Genomic DNA, 21,313 nt, shown 5'->3' on the forward strand with positions numbered 1-21,313 from the left:
TGCTAGATCTCATATCCAGCAGAATCAAACAGTATAGCGCGCTTTACAAAAAGTTTTAAAAAGTTGTGTTACATTCTGTGTAATCATACAACAGGAACAATGTGTACAAATGTTGGTGCATTCAAACAACAAAAAAAATCTTTAAAAGAGGTTAAAATCTGACCACAATCACTCTTGAATATTCAGCTGAGTATAACTGTTGTTATACTTCCAGACAGGTTCAGAGTGATATGGCGGGATTGAAACATGTCTCTTGCAGCGATAGTATTATCAACTGAGCTACTTGAGCAGGCTTAACAGCCTGAACCATATCCTCAAAATGCCAGAGTCTTCATCCAGATCTTCATATTTGTACTTTACACTAATATAATATATGGATCCCACACAGAGAGGAGTCTCTGGAATGTCGAAAAAGTGAAGCATGTATATTTTATCAAAGTGCTATACAACAGGACTTAAAATTATGAAGTAATGCAAAGTGTTAACTGTTTGACGCTGACATGCTTGCTACATATTAAGCTGAGCACTCTTCATTATTACCTAATGTGATAAGTAGACTGACTGGGGCTATTTGAGCAGCTTGCCTCATTTGTTGAACACTTTCGGAGTGCTACCTGCAATGTCTCTTTCTGTCACTATAAGTTTTATAACCACCGAGAGGAACATAAATGTAGGACTAAAAATTAGTTTCCTACTTTTTGAAGGTGTCTGTGAATTAATTACTATTACAAAACTTCAGAGATTTTAAAATACCTTTCACTTCAATTGTTTCCAATGTGATTTTGCTAACCCATTCTTATAGTTACATGCTTCTTTCATTACACTTCAGTAATTTAATGTTCCTTCATAACTGCATGTCAATAACAGCTAGAATACTACAAGTATTTTTCACTCTACAACATAAGGAAAGGAAGAACGCCATCAATGATGCAGTATGTCTAGTTTTGTAGTCAAAATCATCCTGTAACATCATACAGTGCATGAAATATTGCAATACTTCCAGAATTTCCATGTAAATTCTAGAACCACTCGTCCTTCTACCATCTCAAACACACGGTATTTTAAATATAAGTGGAAGAGTGGAAAAGTATCTGCTGTGCCACCTCTTTCTGTGTGCAAGTTGGAAGTTTTTATGAGAAGACTAAGTGCGGCAGTCAAACAACGCCGAAAAGTGTTTGCCGCTTGCACCACAGAAGCCGTGATGAAAGAACAAGGAGTAATTATGTAGTATTCTTTGCTGTTTTAGTAACTGTGATTACCGTTAAAGAAAAATGGACAACTGAATATTAACTTTTAGGTACTTCACATATTGAACTCTCAGAGGGAAGATGGGTTCATAAATTATGTAGATGTTAAACCAATTTTATTGCAGATGTATTTTATCAAGTCTAGAGCGAGACGAATCGGATGATTTGTAAACATTAAAATATGAATGTGAGAAATGGTGAATATGTTATTGGCGGAAGTTGAAATATACCTTATTATGCAGAACTCTTCCAAGGACAGTGGGATCTAGATCATGGAGAACATCAAACCATAGCCTTTGCTAGCCGTAGTCTGAATAAACGAGAATTATATCACACAGCTACTGAAAAGGAACTGTTAGCAATTGTATGGAGTATCCAGAAATTTCAAACACTAGTATGGGGGTCAGAAATCCATATCTATACAGATAATCAAGCTGTATCTTTTCCAATGAGTAGTTGATTGTTACATAGTATATTAATGTGATGGATGTTGTTACTACAGGACTATGACATTAGGATGCAGTATGTAAAAGGTTCTGAGAATATAATACCAGATACTTTGTCTAGGTTACCTAAGGTTTTGTAGATCAATGGAGCTGACAATCCAGAGAAGAAGATCAGCTGTCCAGGTGAAGTAAGTCAACAGATGTGAGAGAGGTGTGAATTTTGCAATCCAACTTCACATCACTTCGGGTCGTCTAAAGCGTTAGAATACAGTGATCATATGTGACATCATTCTCACTAGCATTTGTTGTGAACCAAATTTAAAAACATTTTAACTTCAGTTTTATTGTACAGCCTTACACTGATGGGACAAAATTCATGGGATAACTCCTAATATCATGCTGGACCTCCTTTTGACCTATGTAGTGCAGCAGTTCAACATAACATGGACTCACCAAGTTGTTGGAAATCCATTGCAGAAACAATGAGCCATGCTGCCTCTATAGCCATCCATAACCGCAGAAGTGTTGCTGGTGCAAGATTTTGTGCAAGAACTGATCTCTCAATTATGTCTCATAAATGTTCAATGGGATTCGCGTTGGGCAATTTCAGTGGACAAATCATTCACTCGAATTGTCCAGAATGTTATTGAAATCAATTGCAAACAACTGTGGCCCCATAACATGGTGCATTGTCATCCATAAAAATACCAGCACTGAATGGCTGCAAAAGGTCTCCAAGTAGCCGAGCATGACCATTTCGAGTCAGTGATCAATGATCCATTCATCTAAACACAGCCCACACCATAATGCGGCTTTCACCAATTTGCACAGTGCCTTGTTGACAACTTGGGTCCATGACTTCGTGGGGTCTGCACCACACTCAAACCCTACCATCAGCTCTTACCAACTGAAACTGGGTGTCATCTGACCAGTTCATCGTTTTCCAGTATCTATGGTCACGAACCCACGAGAGGCACTGCATGTGATGTCCGCCTTTTAGCAAAGATCACTACAGTCGCAGGTTCGAATCCTGCCTCGGGCATGGATGTGTGTGATGTCTTTAGGTTAGTTAGGTTTAAGTATTTCTAAGTTCTAGGGGACTGATGACGCCATAAGTTAAGTCCCATAGTGCTCAGAGCCATTTGAACCATTTTTGTTAGCAAAGGCACTCACATTGGTAGTCTACTGGCATAGCGGATTAATGATAAATTTTGCTTCACTGTCCTAATGAATACATTCATTGTGTGTCCCACATTGATTTCTGATCTTACTTCATGCATTGGTGCTTGTCTGTTAGCACTGACAACTCTATGCACACACCAATGCTCTTGGTCATTAAGTGAAGGCCAGAGGCCACTACGTTGTCCGTGCTGAGAGGTAATGCTTAAAACTTTGTATTCTCAGACACTTTGGCAATGTGGATCTCAGAGTATTGAATTTCCTAATGATTTCCAAAGGGGACATTCTACTTTGGAATGTCCCCTGTGTCTAATTCCAATTACCATCCCACATTCAAAGTCTATTAAGTCCTGGCATGCACCCATAATCATGTTGGACACTTTTTTATATGAACCACCTGTGTACAAGTGACAACTCTGCCAACACTGCCCTTTTATACCTTGTACGCATGATACTACCAACATCTGTATTTGTGCATATCACTATCCCATGACTTTTGCCAGCTCACTGTATTTGACAGCTTTATGAATTATTTTGCTGTACTAACCGAGTACTTAATCAAAGAAAAGGATATGTTGCCTGTCTATATTAAGTACAGGTAATCAGAGTACCCACAGAACACCTCTTGTCCTGTTAGGAAATTTGACAATATGTTTCTTAAATTTCCAACAATTGCTTGTCAGTCAGAAAAGGACACCACAGTTCTTTGTCACATTATTAATAACATTTCATAAATTTAATGTAACTTTCAATAGCAAGTGTACATAATCCAAAGTGTTTATCCTTTCCTGTGTGTTTTCTGCAAGAACAATTCATCCATAGACAGCCATAAACAAAAAGCAGCGTAGTGTGCAACTGTGCAATAAAATCTTCAAGGAAATGGAAATCAAGGTATATGCACCACGAATAAATTCATCCTTGACCACACCATATACAGAAACATCTCTGAAGTGTTTACAAACGTGTACGTGAATATGCCTCTTGAATGAAGTGATATGTATGAAAATGATGGAGAAAAGAATGTATGCTGGTGCAAAAATGTAAAAACGCTTTTCTTGGATTATTTGATAAGTTTACACTGTTCATCTTTTGCACTGTTTCGCACATATTTGCTGCATCTGACTTGTGAAATTCATAACCTAACATACTTTTTTGTGATAGGAATATGCATTTCATCTCATTCAAGAGAAAAAATAAAGCATGAATTAAGACGAATTACACCTAATAATGGACCTCACAGGTGGCTAGGCTGTATGGAAGGGACTTCTTGGTGTGGAACAGGTGACAGCTGCAGTAATCATTCTGCTCCCAACCCCTTACCTCATGGCTCATATCCCTGTAAGATATTAGATGCAAGAACTGTCCCATATACACTGCCACTACCATCTGCTCCAGTCTGGTCACAAACACTGCCTATTCCATTAAAACCATGGCTACCTGTGAAACCCGTCATGTGATCTATAAGCTAAGCTGCAATCACTGTGCTACATTCTATGTGGACATGACAACCAGCAAGCTTTTCTGTACACATGAATGGCCACTGACAAACTGAGGCCACGAAACAACTGGACCACCCTATTGCTGAGCACACTTCCCAACACGACATTCTTCATTTTAATGATAGATTATGTGTAAATCTATCAGCGTTGTGAATATTGTAAATAAATATGCTCATTTTAACCGTGTAATAAGTGATGAAGTGTCTGTGCAACTTCCTACACCTACAGACAAAACAGAACTATTGTCTTAGATCACAACTCTCATTAATCTTGAAGACAATTATTGATGGTGTAATGGATCACATCAAGAAAACTTAACAAAATTTCAGTGAAATAAGAACCTACCTTGATGAATATCAATTGTAAAATCAACATATGATGTGTATAACAAACATATACACAGATTTCATGAATCTTTTAAGTGTTATTTACAATTGATGACAATTATTTATCCATTGTAATTGTATTTCACACTACCATATAGCACTTCAATGAGAACATAAACACTTTATACAACAGCCTGTTAGTGTTTCTCGCAAGTCCCATTAATAAGAAGACCACACATGATAAAAATTATGGGAGAAATTTTCTTGTGCTCTAAAGTTAATAATAATAATAATAATAATAATAATAATAATAATAATAATAATAATAATAATAATAATGGAAAGCAGTTGAAATGTACTGTAAAATTCAACAAACCTGTTAGGTATCCAAGTGGCTAGCATAAGACCATCACTAAGCAGGTATGCATGCACCCTTTGTAAAGCAGTGTTCTCAACTGGATCCAGCTCTAGTACATCACCCTCATGTAGAACAGTTCTCCCTGGTGTTTCTAGCAGTCCCTAAAAATTTCATTATACAGGTTTTATTTAAATGTAGATCTTTCACAAGACAAATTTCTTATTTTATTAATTTGAGTTACCATTATAGTTACAAAGACAGCAATTAAAACAACGAATATATATTTTTAAAAGTGAGATGCTCAATGACATCACAACAAAAGAGTAATGAAGAGAAGGAAGTGAAATGTGTTTTATTCATCTCATAACGTACACAATTTCATAACATATGTCTGATGTACAGGAGACATGTCAAGGTTACAATCTGCTTACTTAAAATTGTCACACTTACAGTAATACTTTGAGGAGCGTTTACTTACTTGCAATTTGTCAAACATACAGTATTTACATCTACTGTAACTATCATAAATTTTTATTCCAATTTAGGGATCCAACTCAAAGTATCGCTTCCTCCTTCATGAAATCTTCCACACAGTAGTAACACCGTTCAATTAGAAAATCATGTAACTTGCTTTTTAAAATATTTATCTTCATATTCATTATGTCACACCCTTTTACTGTGCTGTGAATTTTCATGGCTATATACTGAGGAGTCTGAGCACACAGTTTTAAGCAATGGGAGGTGAGCATAAAAGTTCTCTTTATGTCTTGTGTCATATGAATGTTCAAAATGATTTTTTTTTTTTAATAGCTCAGCTCTGCAGCGTAGGAAAAGAACCACCTCAAAGATGTATAAAGAGGGGACAGTTAATATTTTTAGGTCTTCAAATAATGGTCGACATGATGCTCTCAACTGTGCAGAGCACATGTTGCGAATGATTCTTTTTTGCAACTTTAAAATTCGTGTAACATTTCCCGAGTTTCCCCAAAAATTATTCCGCATCGAATAACTGATTCAAAGTAGCTATAATATGCTATTTTCCTGGTGGCCATATCAGTGGCACAGGCTAAAATTTCCATTGTAAATGCAAGGCTGTTTAATTTATTTGCTAGATATTCTATATGAGAATTCTAACACCAAGTTCTGTCTAAGTTTATTCGCAGGAACCTGACTGAGTTAAGTTCTACCATTTTTGATTGTTGTGAGTGACACGGATTTATTCAGGTTGTGACTGTTTGGTTTTAAAACTCATCATGTGGATTTTTGAAATGTTTAGCCTCAAGCCATCTTGACTAACCCATGTTTCCAGGTTGCTTAATGTATTCATGACTATCTGTGGTATATTGTCAGAATTTTCATTTTCAACTAGGGCAGCAGAATCATCTGCAAACAGACTTCAATGTGTATTTATATTGAGAGGCGAGTCATTTACATGGAACAGGAATAAAATGGGTCCAAGGATTGTGCCTTGTGGCACAGTTATCGAGTCGGAGAAGTGATCTGCCCCATTTGATGTGATTACTACCCTTTGTTTCCTCTCCAAGAGATATGATTCAAACCATTTCAAAGCAACATCCCTTATTCCACACCTGTTGAGTTCGAAAAGCATCAGGGCATGGTTTACAGAGTCAAATGCTTTTGTAGGATCACAGAACATTCCTGTGATCTTAGCTTTCCTATCTAGTGATGAAGTAATTGTTTCGATAAACTCATTTATTGCATCTATTGTGTTTTTGCCTAGTTGGAAGCCAAATTGGTTATGTGAAATATCATTCTGTAAAGCAGCAATTTTTTCAAATATTTTTGATATAACATGGAGTATAGAGATGTGGCAATAATTTTCCATATCATCTCTTGAATCTTTTTAAAACAATGGTTTTATTTCCATATATTTCAAGAGATCAGGGAAGTAATCTTCTTCAAAGTATCTGTTTATTATGAGAGGGGGTCGGAGGGAGGGGGGTTAAAATTATTCTGGTGGGTATCCCATCCCAGCCAGCAGAATTTTAGTCTTTTATGGAGAGTATGACATTTTCAACAAATTTTGCTGAAACTGTGTTGAATTTTTTGAGACATTCACTGGTATTGCCTTTTAACCCAAAACTATTTACTTTCTGCTCATAATTTGCTATGTCTAAATCAGATTTTGTTACATTTATGAAGTACTCATTGAAGCACTCAGATGTTTGAGCTGGATTTACAACCAATTTTGCCTTAAGTTTGATTTCTAAAATGTCTTGTTTATGATTTCGGACACCTAATTCAGACTTATCTATGTACCATACTGCCCTTGTTTTATTTTTCTGCACTAGAATGAATTTGTTATTTGCCATTTGTTTTGAAGCTTTTACAACTTTTTAAAAAATAGTTTTATAGTATCTAACATATTTTATAAAAAAAGGATCTTTGTTGTACTTCAGTTGATTGTGTAGTTTCCTTTTCCTCTCATTCGATATTTTTATTCCTGGTATGATCCATCTTGTTTTACTTGATGTTTTGTTGCAATATGATCTTGGTGGGAAAGCTTCATTAAATACTTCAAGAAAACTGTTTAAGAATGTACTAAAGTTATCATTTGTTGAATCACCATCACCAAAACACCACTTAACTTTATTTAGTTTCTCATAGAATATTTCAATATTTGTTTTACTGAAACTTCTTTTGATATATGTTTTTCTTATATTATGTTTATCAGTTTTTGGCAGTGAGACAAACAGGGCTGAGTGATCAGGAAGTCCCAAGTCTAGACAGAATTTATGTACATTATCAAAGCAGTAATTTGTTACAATGTTGTCTATGTATGTTGCTGAGTGAATATTTTCTCTGGTGAACTCCAAAAAATTTAGTTTAAAATCAGACTTTTTAATCGAATCAATAAATGTTGTTGATTCTTTATTGTCATTTGCAGTGTTTATATTAAAATCTGCTGATATTACAATTTTCCTTCTTTTCTTTCTTTAGTTTATCTAGCATGCTCTTGAATTTAGAGAGTAACGGTGCGATTATAGCCCTTTCCAGAATTCTATAAATTGAAATGATCAACACCTTAAGGTCTTTAAGTTCCACGCAACAACTTTCGAATATGCAATCTTCATTTAAACAATTAAAATCCGTTTTCACTTCTTGGCTTACAGAAGAGTCCAGGAGTATGTAGCAACCTCCGTGAGATTTTTTCTCCCTACTATAGCTGGTTGCAACATTGAAATTTTCAATTTTATTTAAAATATTTACTGCATTAGAACTAAGCCAGTCTTCATTTAAACAAATAATTTTTGTGACTTTACATTCTGGGAGAAGAATTTGTAACTCATCGAGTTTGTAGCTTAGGCTGCTGGAAGATTTAAAACTTAAGCCATTTATATTCCAGTGCATAAAATAAGAACTTTTGCTTGTTTTAATGGTACTAAGCATACATTTTCATAGAAACTCTTTAGCAGATTTATTTTCAGCTAACAGGCATTTTTCTTTTACATCCCCTCCAGTAAATAATAGTTTCCCTTAGTTTTAATGGTTTTACAAACATCCATAAACATTTTGCTGAAGGTCATCGATCCTAATCTGTTTAGATGCAGTCCATCCTTGCTAGGCATTCCTTGCCCAAAAACTTATTTGAGTTTATAGATATTGCACCTAGTCTGTCACAACACTCATTAATTCTTCAATTGATTCGACTGATATAACTGTCACTCACCAACATCCTGTTTATGATTCCGCTGATCACTATCCTGGAAGCAGGGTAAATTTTTCTGACTGATGCACCGAGCTCTTTTTGCAGCCAACTGTGGAGTCAAATGTCCACCAAACTGACACTATCAAGTGTTTAACTCTCTTTTAAATATAATAAGCATGACTAACAAATAGATTCCTCTGTTTGATCATCTAATGAAAATTCAGGTAGCATTGAAATGTCGACCATTCCAAACAAACTACTGTACTTACAAAATTAACAACATTGTTAACATCCAGAAAATTTTAGTGATTATGCCAAAAATGAAAAGATTCCTTGAAAAATATCTGTGCCTCAAATTATGTGAAATTCAATATTTACAGTCATGAAGATGATTGTCCCTTCACAGTTTCTGGAACTGAACATGACCTATGAATTAACAGAGTGCATGTACAATCAGAAAAAGAAAGAAAAAGTATTATAATATAAAAAAAGGGTGTATATGTGCCCCTCATTACAGTTCTGACAGTGTACATCATCAAAAGATACTAATTTCCCACTGTATTCAGTGTTGTGTAATTTAAATGCAAACTACTGTTATGGGTAATTACGCAACTCTCTGTTCTCTTGGTGAAGGAACTTATTTCACCAATGGGATCGATTTTTCGATATTTTTTCCTCTATTTATTATCAGGTTACTTTCTACTTTTGGGTCATGCTGTGTGACACAGCAACAGCTCACTCTGCCAACCTAAGCATCTCAGTCATGCATGTTTATTTACAACTGTATATGCAGGATCTAGAATGTGTGTCTTTTGAGCAGTATAATTGGCTTTTATGGCAGCATCTTTGGAGCTCGCGTACAGAGGGATTATATGGAACTTGTGAATCCTTAGTCCTCTGTCCATTTCCAAAACACAGCAAAAGATCTATGACGAGGTTTAAGTGCTGAGTATTGTAGAAGGTCTGAATGTGTCGTAGATGGTCTGAAAACATTTTCATGCACACACTGCATGCTGTTCTTTTCTTAATCTTTTCTTACTTTCCTCGATGCTGGGCATCAGTGAGATAAGGAAACAGGATTTATCAGCACATTCCAAATTCACCAACAACAGTAATACTTGCACTTCGACATTTGACACTGTTTACAACTAAAACACTACATCCCTTTCAACATTGATATATTTAGCAATCACATTCGTTTGTGTTGTAGCTGCCAGGGTTGCCAAGAATGAAAGTGCAACAGGACCGAATGGGAAAAGCCCATGAGCAAACAAAACAGACGAAAGGAAAGGACAGACACGAACAACGACTGGTGACTGAGCAAGACCCTATGAACAACAACACGCAAAAGGCAATGGGGTCACAAGCAAAAACCTCACAATCAACAATGTCCACTCATACATGGAAACAAGCAAAGTAAACACGCTGTCTGTAGGCGAGATGTCGATAGACTCATGCGAATATCAGACTGCCTCGCTGAGCGAGAGGCAGGCGCTTAAATAGATGATAGGGTACGTTGCTATTGGCTGCTGGGACCACTTGCTCCACCGTGGCGCTCTCACATTATACACAGGTCAGGAGCGAACGCAGCCACAGCTTATGGCGCAACGGCTGCAGAAATCTCTAGTGATAATCGAGGTCCATGCTGTCTGGCGCAGATTTGAAACCTATGACACTCGGTACCAGAGTTTGGATAATGATAAACAGTGAGTTTCTCATCTAATTTCACTTCTAATGGTTACTGCACTAGACTGTCTGATCCACGAGGCATCTCAAAGAAAGCATGGACTACTGTCACACAGTATTACCCCCCCCCCCCCCCCCAAGATGGGATTTTCTGCACTATCATCATGAAATGCAGTGCTGTCAGAAGTCTCCTCATACTTCCCCAAATAGCTTCCCACGAGACTTATGACCATTTAAACAGTCTGGGTGGATGCTGTGTTCTTCCTCAATCAATTTTCTTATTGCAGGGTGGTGCTGTTTCGCACAACAGCATTATTATTAGATAAATGAGTATATTCATATGAAGTAAATTACATTGTGCTCCTTGGGTAGATGCAGATATGCTAAACAAAAATTTACAGAATGTCTGGCATGTGTTTTGGCCAAAATAGAAGGCAAATTCCCAACCAAATCACAGCATCTCCACTCACAGAATACGTTGCAATCTAGCTAAAAGTCACATACTTAAGTTTGCATACCACAAGTAGCACACACTCTGGAACTTCTACAGTATAGCATATATCCATGTATTCCTGGTCAGGAGGCAAATAACTTCAGTAGCCAGAAGCAGCTCTGCTTTGGTTAGGAAGATGGGTGCTATTATTCACCTACAAAACTTGTCCTATGTGCCCTCTGTTTATGACATTAGCTAGAGAGAGAGAGAGAGAGAGAGAGAGAGAGAGAGAGAGAGAGAGAGAGAGAGAGCCTTAAGTATTAAAATTCTTATTTACAGAGCTGTAGGCAAGTTAGCTGTGTTGGCAAAGAAATATCCGGTGGTATAGTACAAGTTAAGGCAGGTGCTCCATAGGGATCTGTGCTGGACCCTTCCTGTTCTTGATTACAATTAACGACTTGCCCTCATTAATTACATCCAGGACAGTAATACATGCAGAAGACACAATTATTCTTCAAACTAGTAACAATCTCAGTAGTCTTAAAACTTGACTTTAAAATATGGTCAGTCAAGCAACCTGAACTATATGTTAGAACAGCCTATTTTGCATTTTTTCACAGCTTAACACCATATGGAATTATTATGTGGGGAAACTGTAGCTGCCTGCATGACACATTTAATATTGTAGAATAAATTATTACAATAATTATGAGTTTGTCATATAAAGCACACTGTAAAGCTATGTATTCTGGACAAAAAATCACAACTGTGGTAAAAATGTACAAATATTTGTTTTAATTCATATAAAGAAGCAGCTACCAGAAATAATATGCAGAGAAAATGTACATCGTTAAAACACAAGATGTAATAAGCACATTTATACATGATACGTAACCCTTTATGTACTGTTGAGCCTCTAATGCCCATCCATGATGTTTAATATCTTCTCTATAAGTAACTACACATTTTATTTTAATGAAATATGACTTTTCCTAATTTGTCAAGTTAGTCATAATTTTGGGAAAAAAATTATAAAAATTTACCTATCACTTTGTGTTAAGCTGTTGGTGCACATTTCCTCCCTTAAGGGCCTCGCAGGTCCAGGCGGTTCGAAGCACTTTTTCAACAACCAGATATCTGTCTGCACAGTGTCTATTACATCATTTGCCATTGTTGACTCACACCAGTATTCTTTCAGTGTTCAACATTCCTCCTAGCGATAGGCACATGTTTATTTTGGTACATTATTTCATAACATATGTCTGTTATACAAATTGAAAAACTATCGAGAAGAGGGCTATCAGATGAGGAGATAAGTGAATTGTTAGAGCAGTATTCTCATTCTAAAAACCCACCTAGTGAATGAGAATCTTCCAGTGATGATAATGAAATAGATGTCACTGAAATCTCAGAACTACATGAAGATGATGATCATGAAGAATCCCTTTATGAAATGGAGAACAGCAATTTAGTGCAAATTCTGATGAGTATGACTTATTGTTTTCTCATAATGGGATTGAAATATGGGCTATAGCTCCTCAAACTGGAATTGCTGGTTTGCAGAGCAAAAAGAATGTTCTGAAAGAAGACCAGAGACATCCAAGTTATTCTACTAAGAATTGTGATAATGAAGAGTCTTGTTTTAAGTTGTTTTTCCCTGTATCCCTCATTAACGAAGTGTGTATGTGGACCAACAAGGAAAGTTGAATCATTTACGAGGATGGGGTGAATATAGATACGCAGGAAATGAAAAAGTTTCTTGGTGTTCTGATCCAGACTGGAGTTTATAAATCAAGAAATGGCGACACCAGTCAGCTTTGGAGTGCTGAGAATGGCCAACCACTGTTCAGTGAAATTATGTCTCGGAACCATTTCCATGCTATTCTAAGGGTGCTGCACTTAGACAATGCAGCATCCCAATGTGAACATTGGACAAATTGGAACCAATCAGAAAAGTTTTTGAGATGTGGGAAATTACTGCTAGGAATGCCTACATTCCAGGATGGTGCATGACTGTGGATGAACAGTTGGTCACATTTTGAGGTCATTGTCTATTTCGACAATATATCCCATCAAAACCTAGTACATCCAGAATAAAGTTCTGGGCTATTTGTGACAGTGCAACAAGCTACTGCTGGAACATGAAAGTGTTTTTGGGGAAGACGGCAGAAACAAGAGCCGTGCGACTTGGAGAGAATGTCGTAAAATCCTAGGTGATTGAACTTTGACATAATATAATCTGTGATTATTACATATAAAACAAAGATGAAGTGCCTGCCAATTTCACTACACCTCAAGGAATGAAGAATACTCTACATTCTTTGGTTTTCAACCAGATGTGATGGTAACATCTTATGTTCCTAAGAAAAACAAAGTTTTCATTGTCATTAGCTCTCTCGATGACCACCCAACAGTGCCATCATCACAAGTACAGAAGTCTGAAGTTATAAATAAAACAGAAAGAAACTTCCACATGGGAAAAATATATTAAAAACAAAGATTCCAAGACTTACCAAGCGGGAAAGCGCCGGCAGACAGGCACATGAACAAAACACACAAACACACACACAGAATTACGAGCTTTCGCAACTGGCAGTTGCTTCGTCAGGAAAGAGGGAGGGAGAGGGAAAAATGAAAGGATGTGGGTTTTAAGGGAGAGGGTAAGGAGTCATTCCAATCCCGGGAGCGGAAAGACTTCCCTTAGGGGAAAAAAAGGACAGGTGTGCACTCGCACACACACACACATATCCATCCGCACATACACAGACACAAGCAGACATATTTAAAGGCAAAGAGTTAAGGGCAGAGATGTCAGTCGAGGCGGAAGTACAGAGGCAAAGAAGTTGTTGAAAGACAGTTGAGGTATGAGCGGCGGCAACTTGAAATTAGCGGAGGTTGAGGCCTGGCGGATATCGAGAAGAGAGGATATACTGAAGGGCGAGTTCCCATCTCCGGAGTTCGGATAGGTTGGTGTTGGTGGGAAGTATCCAGATAACTCGGACGGTGTAACACTGTGCCAAGATGTGCTGGCCGTGCACCAAGGCATGTTTAGCCACAGGGTGATCCTCATTACCAACAAACACTGTCTGCCTGTGTCCATTCATGCGAATGGACAGTTTGTTGCTGGTCATTCCCACATAGAAAGCATCACAGTGCAGGCAGGTCAGTTGGTAAATCACGTGGGTGCTTTCACATGTAGCTCTCCCTTTGATCGTGTACACCTTCCGGGTTACAGGACTGGAGTAGGTGGTGGTGGGAGGGTGCATAGGACAGGTTTTACACCGGGGGCGGTTGCAAGGGTAGGAGCCAGAGGGTAGGGGAGGTGGTTTGGGGATTTCATAGGGATGAACCAAGAGGTTACGAAGGTTAGGTGGACGGCGGAAAGACACTCTTGGTGGAGTGGGGAGGATTTCATGAAGGATGGATCTCATTTCGGGGCAGGATTTTAGGAAGTCGTATCCCTGCTGGAGAGCCACATTCAAGGTCTGATCCAGTCCCGGGAAGTGTTCTGTTACAAGTGGGGCACTTTTGGGGTTCTTCTGTGAGAGGTTCTGGGTTTGAGGGGATGAGGAAGTGGCTCTGGTTATCTGCTTCTGTACCAGGTTGGGAGGGTAGTTGCGGGATGCGAAAGCTGTTTTCAGGTTGTTGGTGTAATGGTCGAGGGATTCAGGACTGGAGCAGATTCGTTTGCCACGAAGGCCTAGGCTGTAGGGAAGGGACCGTTTGATATGGAATGGGTGGCAGCTGTCATAATGGAGGTACTGTTGCTTGTTGGTGGGTTTGATGTGGACGGATGTGTGCAGCTGGCCATTGGACAGATGGAGGTCAACATCTAGGAAAGTGGCATGGGCATTGGAGTAGGACCAGGTGAATCTGATGGAACCAAAGGAGTTGAGGTTGGAGAGGAAATTCTGGAGTTGTTCTTCACTGTGAGTCCAGATCATGAAGATGTCATCAATAAATCTGTACCAAACTCTGGGTTGGCAGGCTTGGGTAACCAAGAAGGCTTCCTCTAAGCGACCCATAAATAGGTTGGCATACGAGGGGGCCATCCTGGTACCCATGGCTGTTCCCTTTAATTGTTGGTATGTCTGGCCTTCAAAAGTGAAGAAGTTGTGGGTCAGGATGAAGCTGGCTAAGGTGACGAGGAAAGAGGTTTTAGGTAGGGTGGCAGGTGATCGGCGTGAAAGGAAGGGCTCCATTGCAGCGAGGCCCTGGACATGCGGGATATTTGTGTATAGGGAAGTGGCATCAATGGTTACCAGGATGGTTTCTGGGGGTAACAGACTGGGTACGGATTCCAGGCGTTCGAGAAAGTGGTTGGTGTCTTTGATGAAGGATGGGAGACTGCATGTAATGGGTTGAAGGTGTTGATCTACGTAGGCAGAGATACGTTCTGTGGGGGCTTGGTAACCAGCTACAATGGGGCGGCCAGGATGTTTGGGTTTGTGAATTTTAGGAAGTAGGTAGAAGGTAGGAGTGCGAGGTGACGGTGGGGTGAGGAGTTTGATGGAGTCAGGTGAAAGGTTTTGTAGGGGGCCTAAGGTTCTGAGGATTCCTTGAAGCTCCGCCTGGACATCAGGAATGGGATTACTTCAGCAAACTTTGTATGTAGAGTTGTCTGAAAGCTGACGCAGTCCCTCAGCCACATACTCCCGACGATCAAGTACCACAGTCGTGGAACCCTTGTCAGCCGGAAGAATGATGATGGATCGGTCAGCTTTCAGATCACGGATAGCCTGGGATTCGGCTGTGGTGATGTTGGGAGTAGGATTAAGGTTTTTCAAGAAAGATTGAGAGGCAAGGTTGGAAGTGAGAAATTCCTGGAAGGTTTGGAGAGGGTGATTTTGAGGAAGAGGAGGTGGGTCCCGCTGTGATGGAGGACGGAACTGTTGCAGGCAGGGTTCAATTTGGATAGTGTCTTGGGGAGTTGGATCATTAGGAGTGGGATCAGGATTGTTTTTCTTCGTGGCAAAGTGATATTTCCAGCAGAGACTACGAGTGTAGGACAGTAAATCCTTGACAAGGGCAGTTTGGTTGAACCTGGGAGTGGGGCTGAAGGTGAGGCCTTTGGATAGGACAGAGGTTTCGGATTGGGAGAGGGGTTTGGAGGAAAGGTTAACTACTGAATTGGGGTGTTGTGGTTCCAGATTGTAGCTGGTTACCAAGCCCCCACAGAACGTATCTCTGCCTACGTAGATCAACACCTTCAACCCATTACATGCAGTCTCCCATCCTTCATCAAAGACACCAACCACTTTCTCGAACGCCTGGAATCCGTACCCAGTCTGTTACCCCCAGAAACCATCCTGGTAACCATTGATGCCACTTCCCTATACACAAATATCCCGCATGTCCAGGGCCTCGCTGCAATGGAGCACTTCCTTTCACGCCGATCACCTGCCACCCTACCTAAAACCTCTTTCCTCGTCACCTTAGCCAGCTTCATCCTGACCCACAACTTCTTCACTTTTGAAGGCCAGACATACCAACAATTAAAGGGAACAGCCATGGGTACCAGGATGGCCCCCTCGTATGCCAACCTATTTATGGGTCGCTTAGAGGAAGCCTTCTTGGTTACCCAAGCCTGCCAACCCAGAGTTTGGTACAGATTTATTGATGACATCTTCATGATCTGGACTCACAGTGAAGAACAACTCCAGAATTTCCTCTCCAACCTCAACTCCTTTGGTTCCATCAGATTCACCTGGTCCTACTCCAATGCCCATGCCACTTTCCTAGATGTTGACCTCCATCTGTCCAATGGCCAGCTGCACACATCCGTCCACATCAAACCCACCAACAAGCAACAGTACCTCCATTATGACAGCTGCCACCCATTCCATATCAAACGGTCCCTTCCCTACAGCCTAGGCCTTCGTGGCAAACGAATCTGCTCCAGTCCTGAATCCCTCGACCATTACACCAACAACCTGAAAACAGCTTTCGCATCCCGCAACTACCCTCCCAACCTGGTACAGAAGCAGATAACCAGAGCCACTTCCTCATCCCCTCAAACCCAGAACCTCTCACAGAAGAACCCCAAAAGTGCCCCACTTGTAACAGAATACTTCCCGGGACTGGATCAGACCTTGAATGTGGCTCTCCAGCAGGGATACGACTTCCTAAAATCCTGCCCCGAAATGAGATCCATCCTTCATGAAATCCTCCCCACTCCACCAAGAGTGTCTTTCCGCCGTCCACCTAACCTTCGTAACCTCTTGGTTCATCCCTATGAAATCCCCAAACCACCTCCCCTACCCTCTGGCTCCTACCCTTGCAACCGCCCCCGGTGTAAAACCTGTCCTATGCACCCTCCCACCACCACCTACTCCAGTCCTGTAACCCGGAAGGTGTACACGATCAAAGGGAGAGCTACATGTGAAAGCACCCACGTGATTTACCAACTGACCTGCCTGCACTGTGATGCTTTCTATGTGGGAATGACCAGCAACAAACTGTCCATTCGCATGAATGGACACAGGCAGACAGTGTTTGTTGGTAATGAGGATCACCCTGTGGCTAAACATGCCTTGATGCACGGCCAGCACATCTTGGCACAGTGTTACACCGTCCGAGTTATCTGGATACTTCCCACCAACACCAACCTATCCGAACTCCGGAGATGGGAACTCGCCCTTCAGTATATCCTCTCTTCTCGATATCCGCCAGGCCTCAACCTCCGCTAATTTCAAGTTGCCGCCGCTCATACCTCAACTGTCTTTCAACAACTTCTTTGCCTCTGTACTTCCGCCTCGACTGACATCTCTGCCCTTAACTCTTTGCCTTTAAATATGTCTGCTTGTGTCTGTGTATGTGCGGATGGATATGTGTGTGTGTGTGCGAGTGCACACCTGTCCTTTTTTTCCCCTAAGGGAAGTCTTTCCGCTCCCGGGATTGGAATGACTCCTTACCCTCTCCCTTAAAACCCACATCCTTTCATTTTTCCCTCTCCCTCCCTCTTTCCTGACGAAGCAACTGCCAGTTGCGAAAGCTCGTAATTCTGTGTGTGTGTTTGTGTGTTTTGTTCATGTGCCTTTGAAGTCTGAAGTTATAATGACATACAATGCTAAAAACAGTGGCATTGACACCATGGACCAAAAGATGTGATGCTGAAGTGTAAAGAGAGAAACAAGACGCTGGCCATTGGTGGTTTTCTTCAACATGATCGATGTAAATGTAATGAGTGTGTGTATATTGAATGATGCTGGCAATCTATAAAAAATGAGATGTCAGACTTTCATCATCAATTCGAGAAAGCAACTAGGAGGAGTAAAGAAGTCATTGAATTCATTAGTAGTATAGGACCCAATGAATTCATTAGTATCAAAGGTCCAGGAAGGGCAATGAAAGCACCAGCTACAAAAAGGAGGTGTGTATATCATGTAGAGAAGAAAGATAGAGAAGTCAAATTACATGTTATAATTTCACCAAATTTGTATGCTCAGAACATTCTATTATTGTTTATAGACATTGCATAAATTTGCAATAAGAATAAAAGCCACCAGTAAAAGTGTAAAAATGGCTTTTTTAAGATTACAACTTTAAATAAATAAACTTATTTTAAAAGTATTTCTTTCTCAAAAGTCGTTCACATTGTAAGTAGTCAAAATAGTGTCAATTAATGTCAGTTTAAACAACACGAGCCTGAGAGACTCAACCGTTAGGCAATACTATACAGATTTTCTTGTAAGCAGAGGGTTAAGATTGATAAAACCAGTTACCAGCTACGACCTCATGGGGCACTAATTATTTAATGAGCTCTCAGCAGCTGTACAAGGTCTTCCTGTATGAGCGTTCAAAGACATACTTCACGACTGGTTAGCTGCCTGCCCTACTATTATACAAAGTAATTTATTACTTATAATACACGATCCAGTCACATTAATGTGACCACCACCTACATTCAACATCAACTCGCAATAACCACTCACGGATGGTAGGCAGCAACACTAGCAGTGAAAGGTATATAAAGCATGTCAGAGGAACACAGAAAACAGTGCAGTCATTGTCATAATGTGAAAATGGAGCCCAAAGGGGCATAATTATTGGCTTTCTGGCCTAGGGTGGAAGCATTTCTGAAATGGCTAAGTTTGTAAACTGTTTGCATTTCGCCATCGTTTAAGTATACTAAGCGTGGCAAACTGGCGCTATCCAAATCTGTGGTGCACCGTGGGCCATAAATGACAAGGGTGAACGACACTGTGGGGATGTGTGCAGGCAAATATACACGCAACTGTTGAGCAACTGACCACCCAGATGAACCATGGGGCTACCAAGAGCATCCCCTCAACGACTGTTTAGAGAATGTTGCTGCATATGGATCACCATTGCAGGCATCTAGTTCATGCACCCATGATGCTGACTGTTGTTCATCAGCAATGAAGCCTGGAATTTGCATGGGAGTGCCACAACTGGACGTCCACTGAGTGGCAACAGGTGGCCTTTCCAGATTAACCACATTTTATGCTCCATTGGACAGATGTACAGCGTCAAATGTCTGAAAGCAAACGCCATGCAACAGTGGTCTGGGGAATGTTTCTGTGGCATCCGCAGGATGATATTATCATTCTGGAAGGGGATAATGGATCAAAACAGGTATGCATCTCTCCTTGGGGTAATGTCCACCCATACACTTTATAACATTAAACACCTTTCAGACATCTAATTTCCAATATTACTTTATCTGGCTACAAATTTCGGTGAATTACTATGCTGTATTCAGACCTCCGACCAACATGTAGGAAGATTCTACCTCAGTTCCAGTCAAAATGGTTTCAAGAATAGTGTCCTCTGTTTGTGGAGTATGTCTAGTCCTTGGATGATCTCTGTCCATTACTTGTGGATGAAGATTACCTGTTTCCTAAAGGCACTGCTCCACACAACCAAAAACATAGTTATCAGGATGACACCTTCAAGGGTACTGTGCAGCATACGCACAAGCAGCATCAGCAGCTTGGTTAACAGATTCACCCAGCAGCAAAAGCATATTGAGTATTCATCGTTTGTGTATTCCATCGGGAAGCCACCCTGCGTGACCTTGACAGAACCAGTTATGGTTGTGCACTGCACGGTTAGCAGGTGCATGGATTCAGTTTAATGGATCCCACTGTCATGTGATAGGCTACTGACACGTAACAAAATAATATCTTGCTTATAAGCAATGCGAAACAGAAAATGGAAATCTAAAAAATAATAAAGGAACCTGACAATGATTTGAATCATGGTTCCATAGTAAATGCGGGTTTGATGTCCAGCAGTTTACTAAGGGAGCTATGAAATCTGGTGTGGTAGTGTGGGGTGATACAAGTTCCTCTGTACATTCTGATGTGCTGCATGATGTGAGAGTGTTGCCAGCCCCTAATTTTCATACATGTGATTTCAAAATGCATCCTATAAGATTTTCTTAGATAAACTATTGTCTTGAATCTGGATGAGGTTTGCACACAGATCTCCTAGTGCAGCATTTTTTCCTTGACCTTGTGTTTTGAAGAATTATCTCTTTTCCTTGGTGTTTTGTACTTCACATGCAATACCAATAAGGTATGGGATGCACCAGATTTTTTTGTAATTGTGTAAATGCGTGTTTCATACTCTTCTCTAAGGTGAACAATTTGACAATAATCCTACAAGGGCACAGAGGAAAGAAACAGGTAATCTGGTACCAATTAGAGAAATATTCCAATGAGTTTGTGAATGGTGCATGACAAGTTATAGTGCAGCAGCATTGAGAACAATAGATGACATTTGGAAGTGTTGCAAATTTAGCCAGTATGTTCCAAATAAGAGGGCAAAATATGCACTTTGTGGTGCTAGTTTTACATCCAAATGTGGAAGTATCTGCATGATAGTCGATATCAAGTACACAATGGTAAAAGTAATGTGGTGATACAACAAATTTGACCCAATGACAACGAATGCATGACCTGTGTCAATCTCTAACAAATTGTGCATTAATCATCACTTTACAGTATTAGGTACTCTGCAAAGGAATATGAGGGAAATTCCACCAGAACAGCCATCAATAAAAGACGGGCCAGCAAATAGCAGTTTTTTTGTATTTGGAGAGAAATTAGATAACAATTGCCTCTTTTGCTTATATATTACAAACAAGAAAACAGAAAAAGAATGTACTAATGTCATATATCATGCACAGTGATGATGGCATAGATGCTGACAAAGACAAGGCAAATAAACCTGAAGTAATGACATTCTGCTATCTCACAGGAAGAAGTGTAGATATTGTCAACTGCCTGAAATCAGAATATTCTGTTCCTAGAATAAGTAACTGCTGGCCGCTAACGCTACTTTTCAGCTTGCTGTACACAGGACCAATACTTAATCAAATAATATACAAGATGAATACAAATGACTTAATGCCAAAGAGGAGATTTCTTACAAAAGCGAGTATGGTGCTTACAATAGCACAAATGATCAAACGTATGTCGGGACCAATGACCTGAGTGTTT

The 21,313-nt window shown here is 39.9% G+C and overlaps 1 protein-coding gene across 1 annotated transcript in view; it reads right to left on the minus strand.

Moving 5' to 3' along the window:
• LOC126349734 (exocyst complex component 8) overlaps positions 1-21,313 on the minus strand; it is a 120,396-nt gene that overhangs the window by 83,357 nt on the left and 15,726 nt on the right. The window contains exon 4 of the mRNA XM_050002455.1: positions 5,074-5,216. Coding sequence (XP_049858412.1) covers positions 5,074-5,216 — 143 coding nt within the window. The remainder of the gene's footprint in view (positions 1-5,073; positions 5,217-21,313) is intronic.

Source organism: Schistocerca gregaria, chromosome 1 (genome assembly GCF_023897955.1).
Source record: "Schistocerca gregaria isolate iqSchGreg1 chromosome 1, iqSchGreg1.2, whole genome shotgun sequence".
Lineage (NCBI taxonomy): Eukaryota > Metazoa > Arthropoda > Insecta > Orthoptera > Acrididae > Schistocerca > Schistocerca gregaria.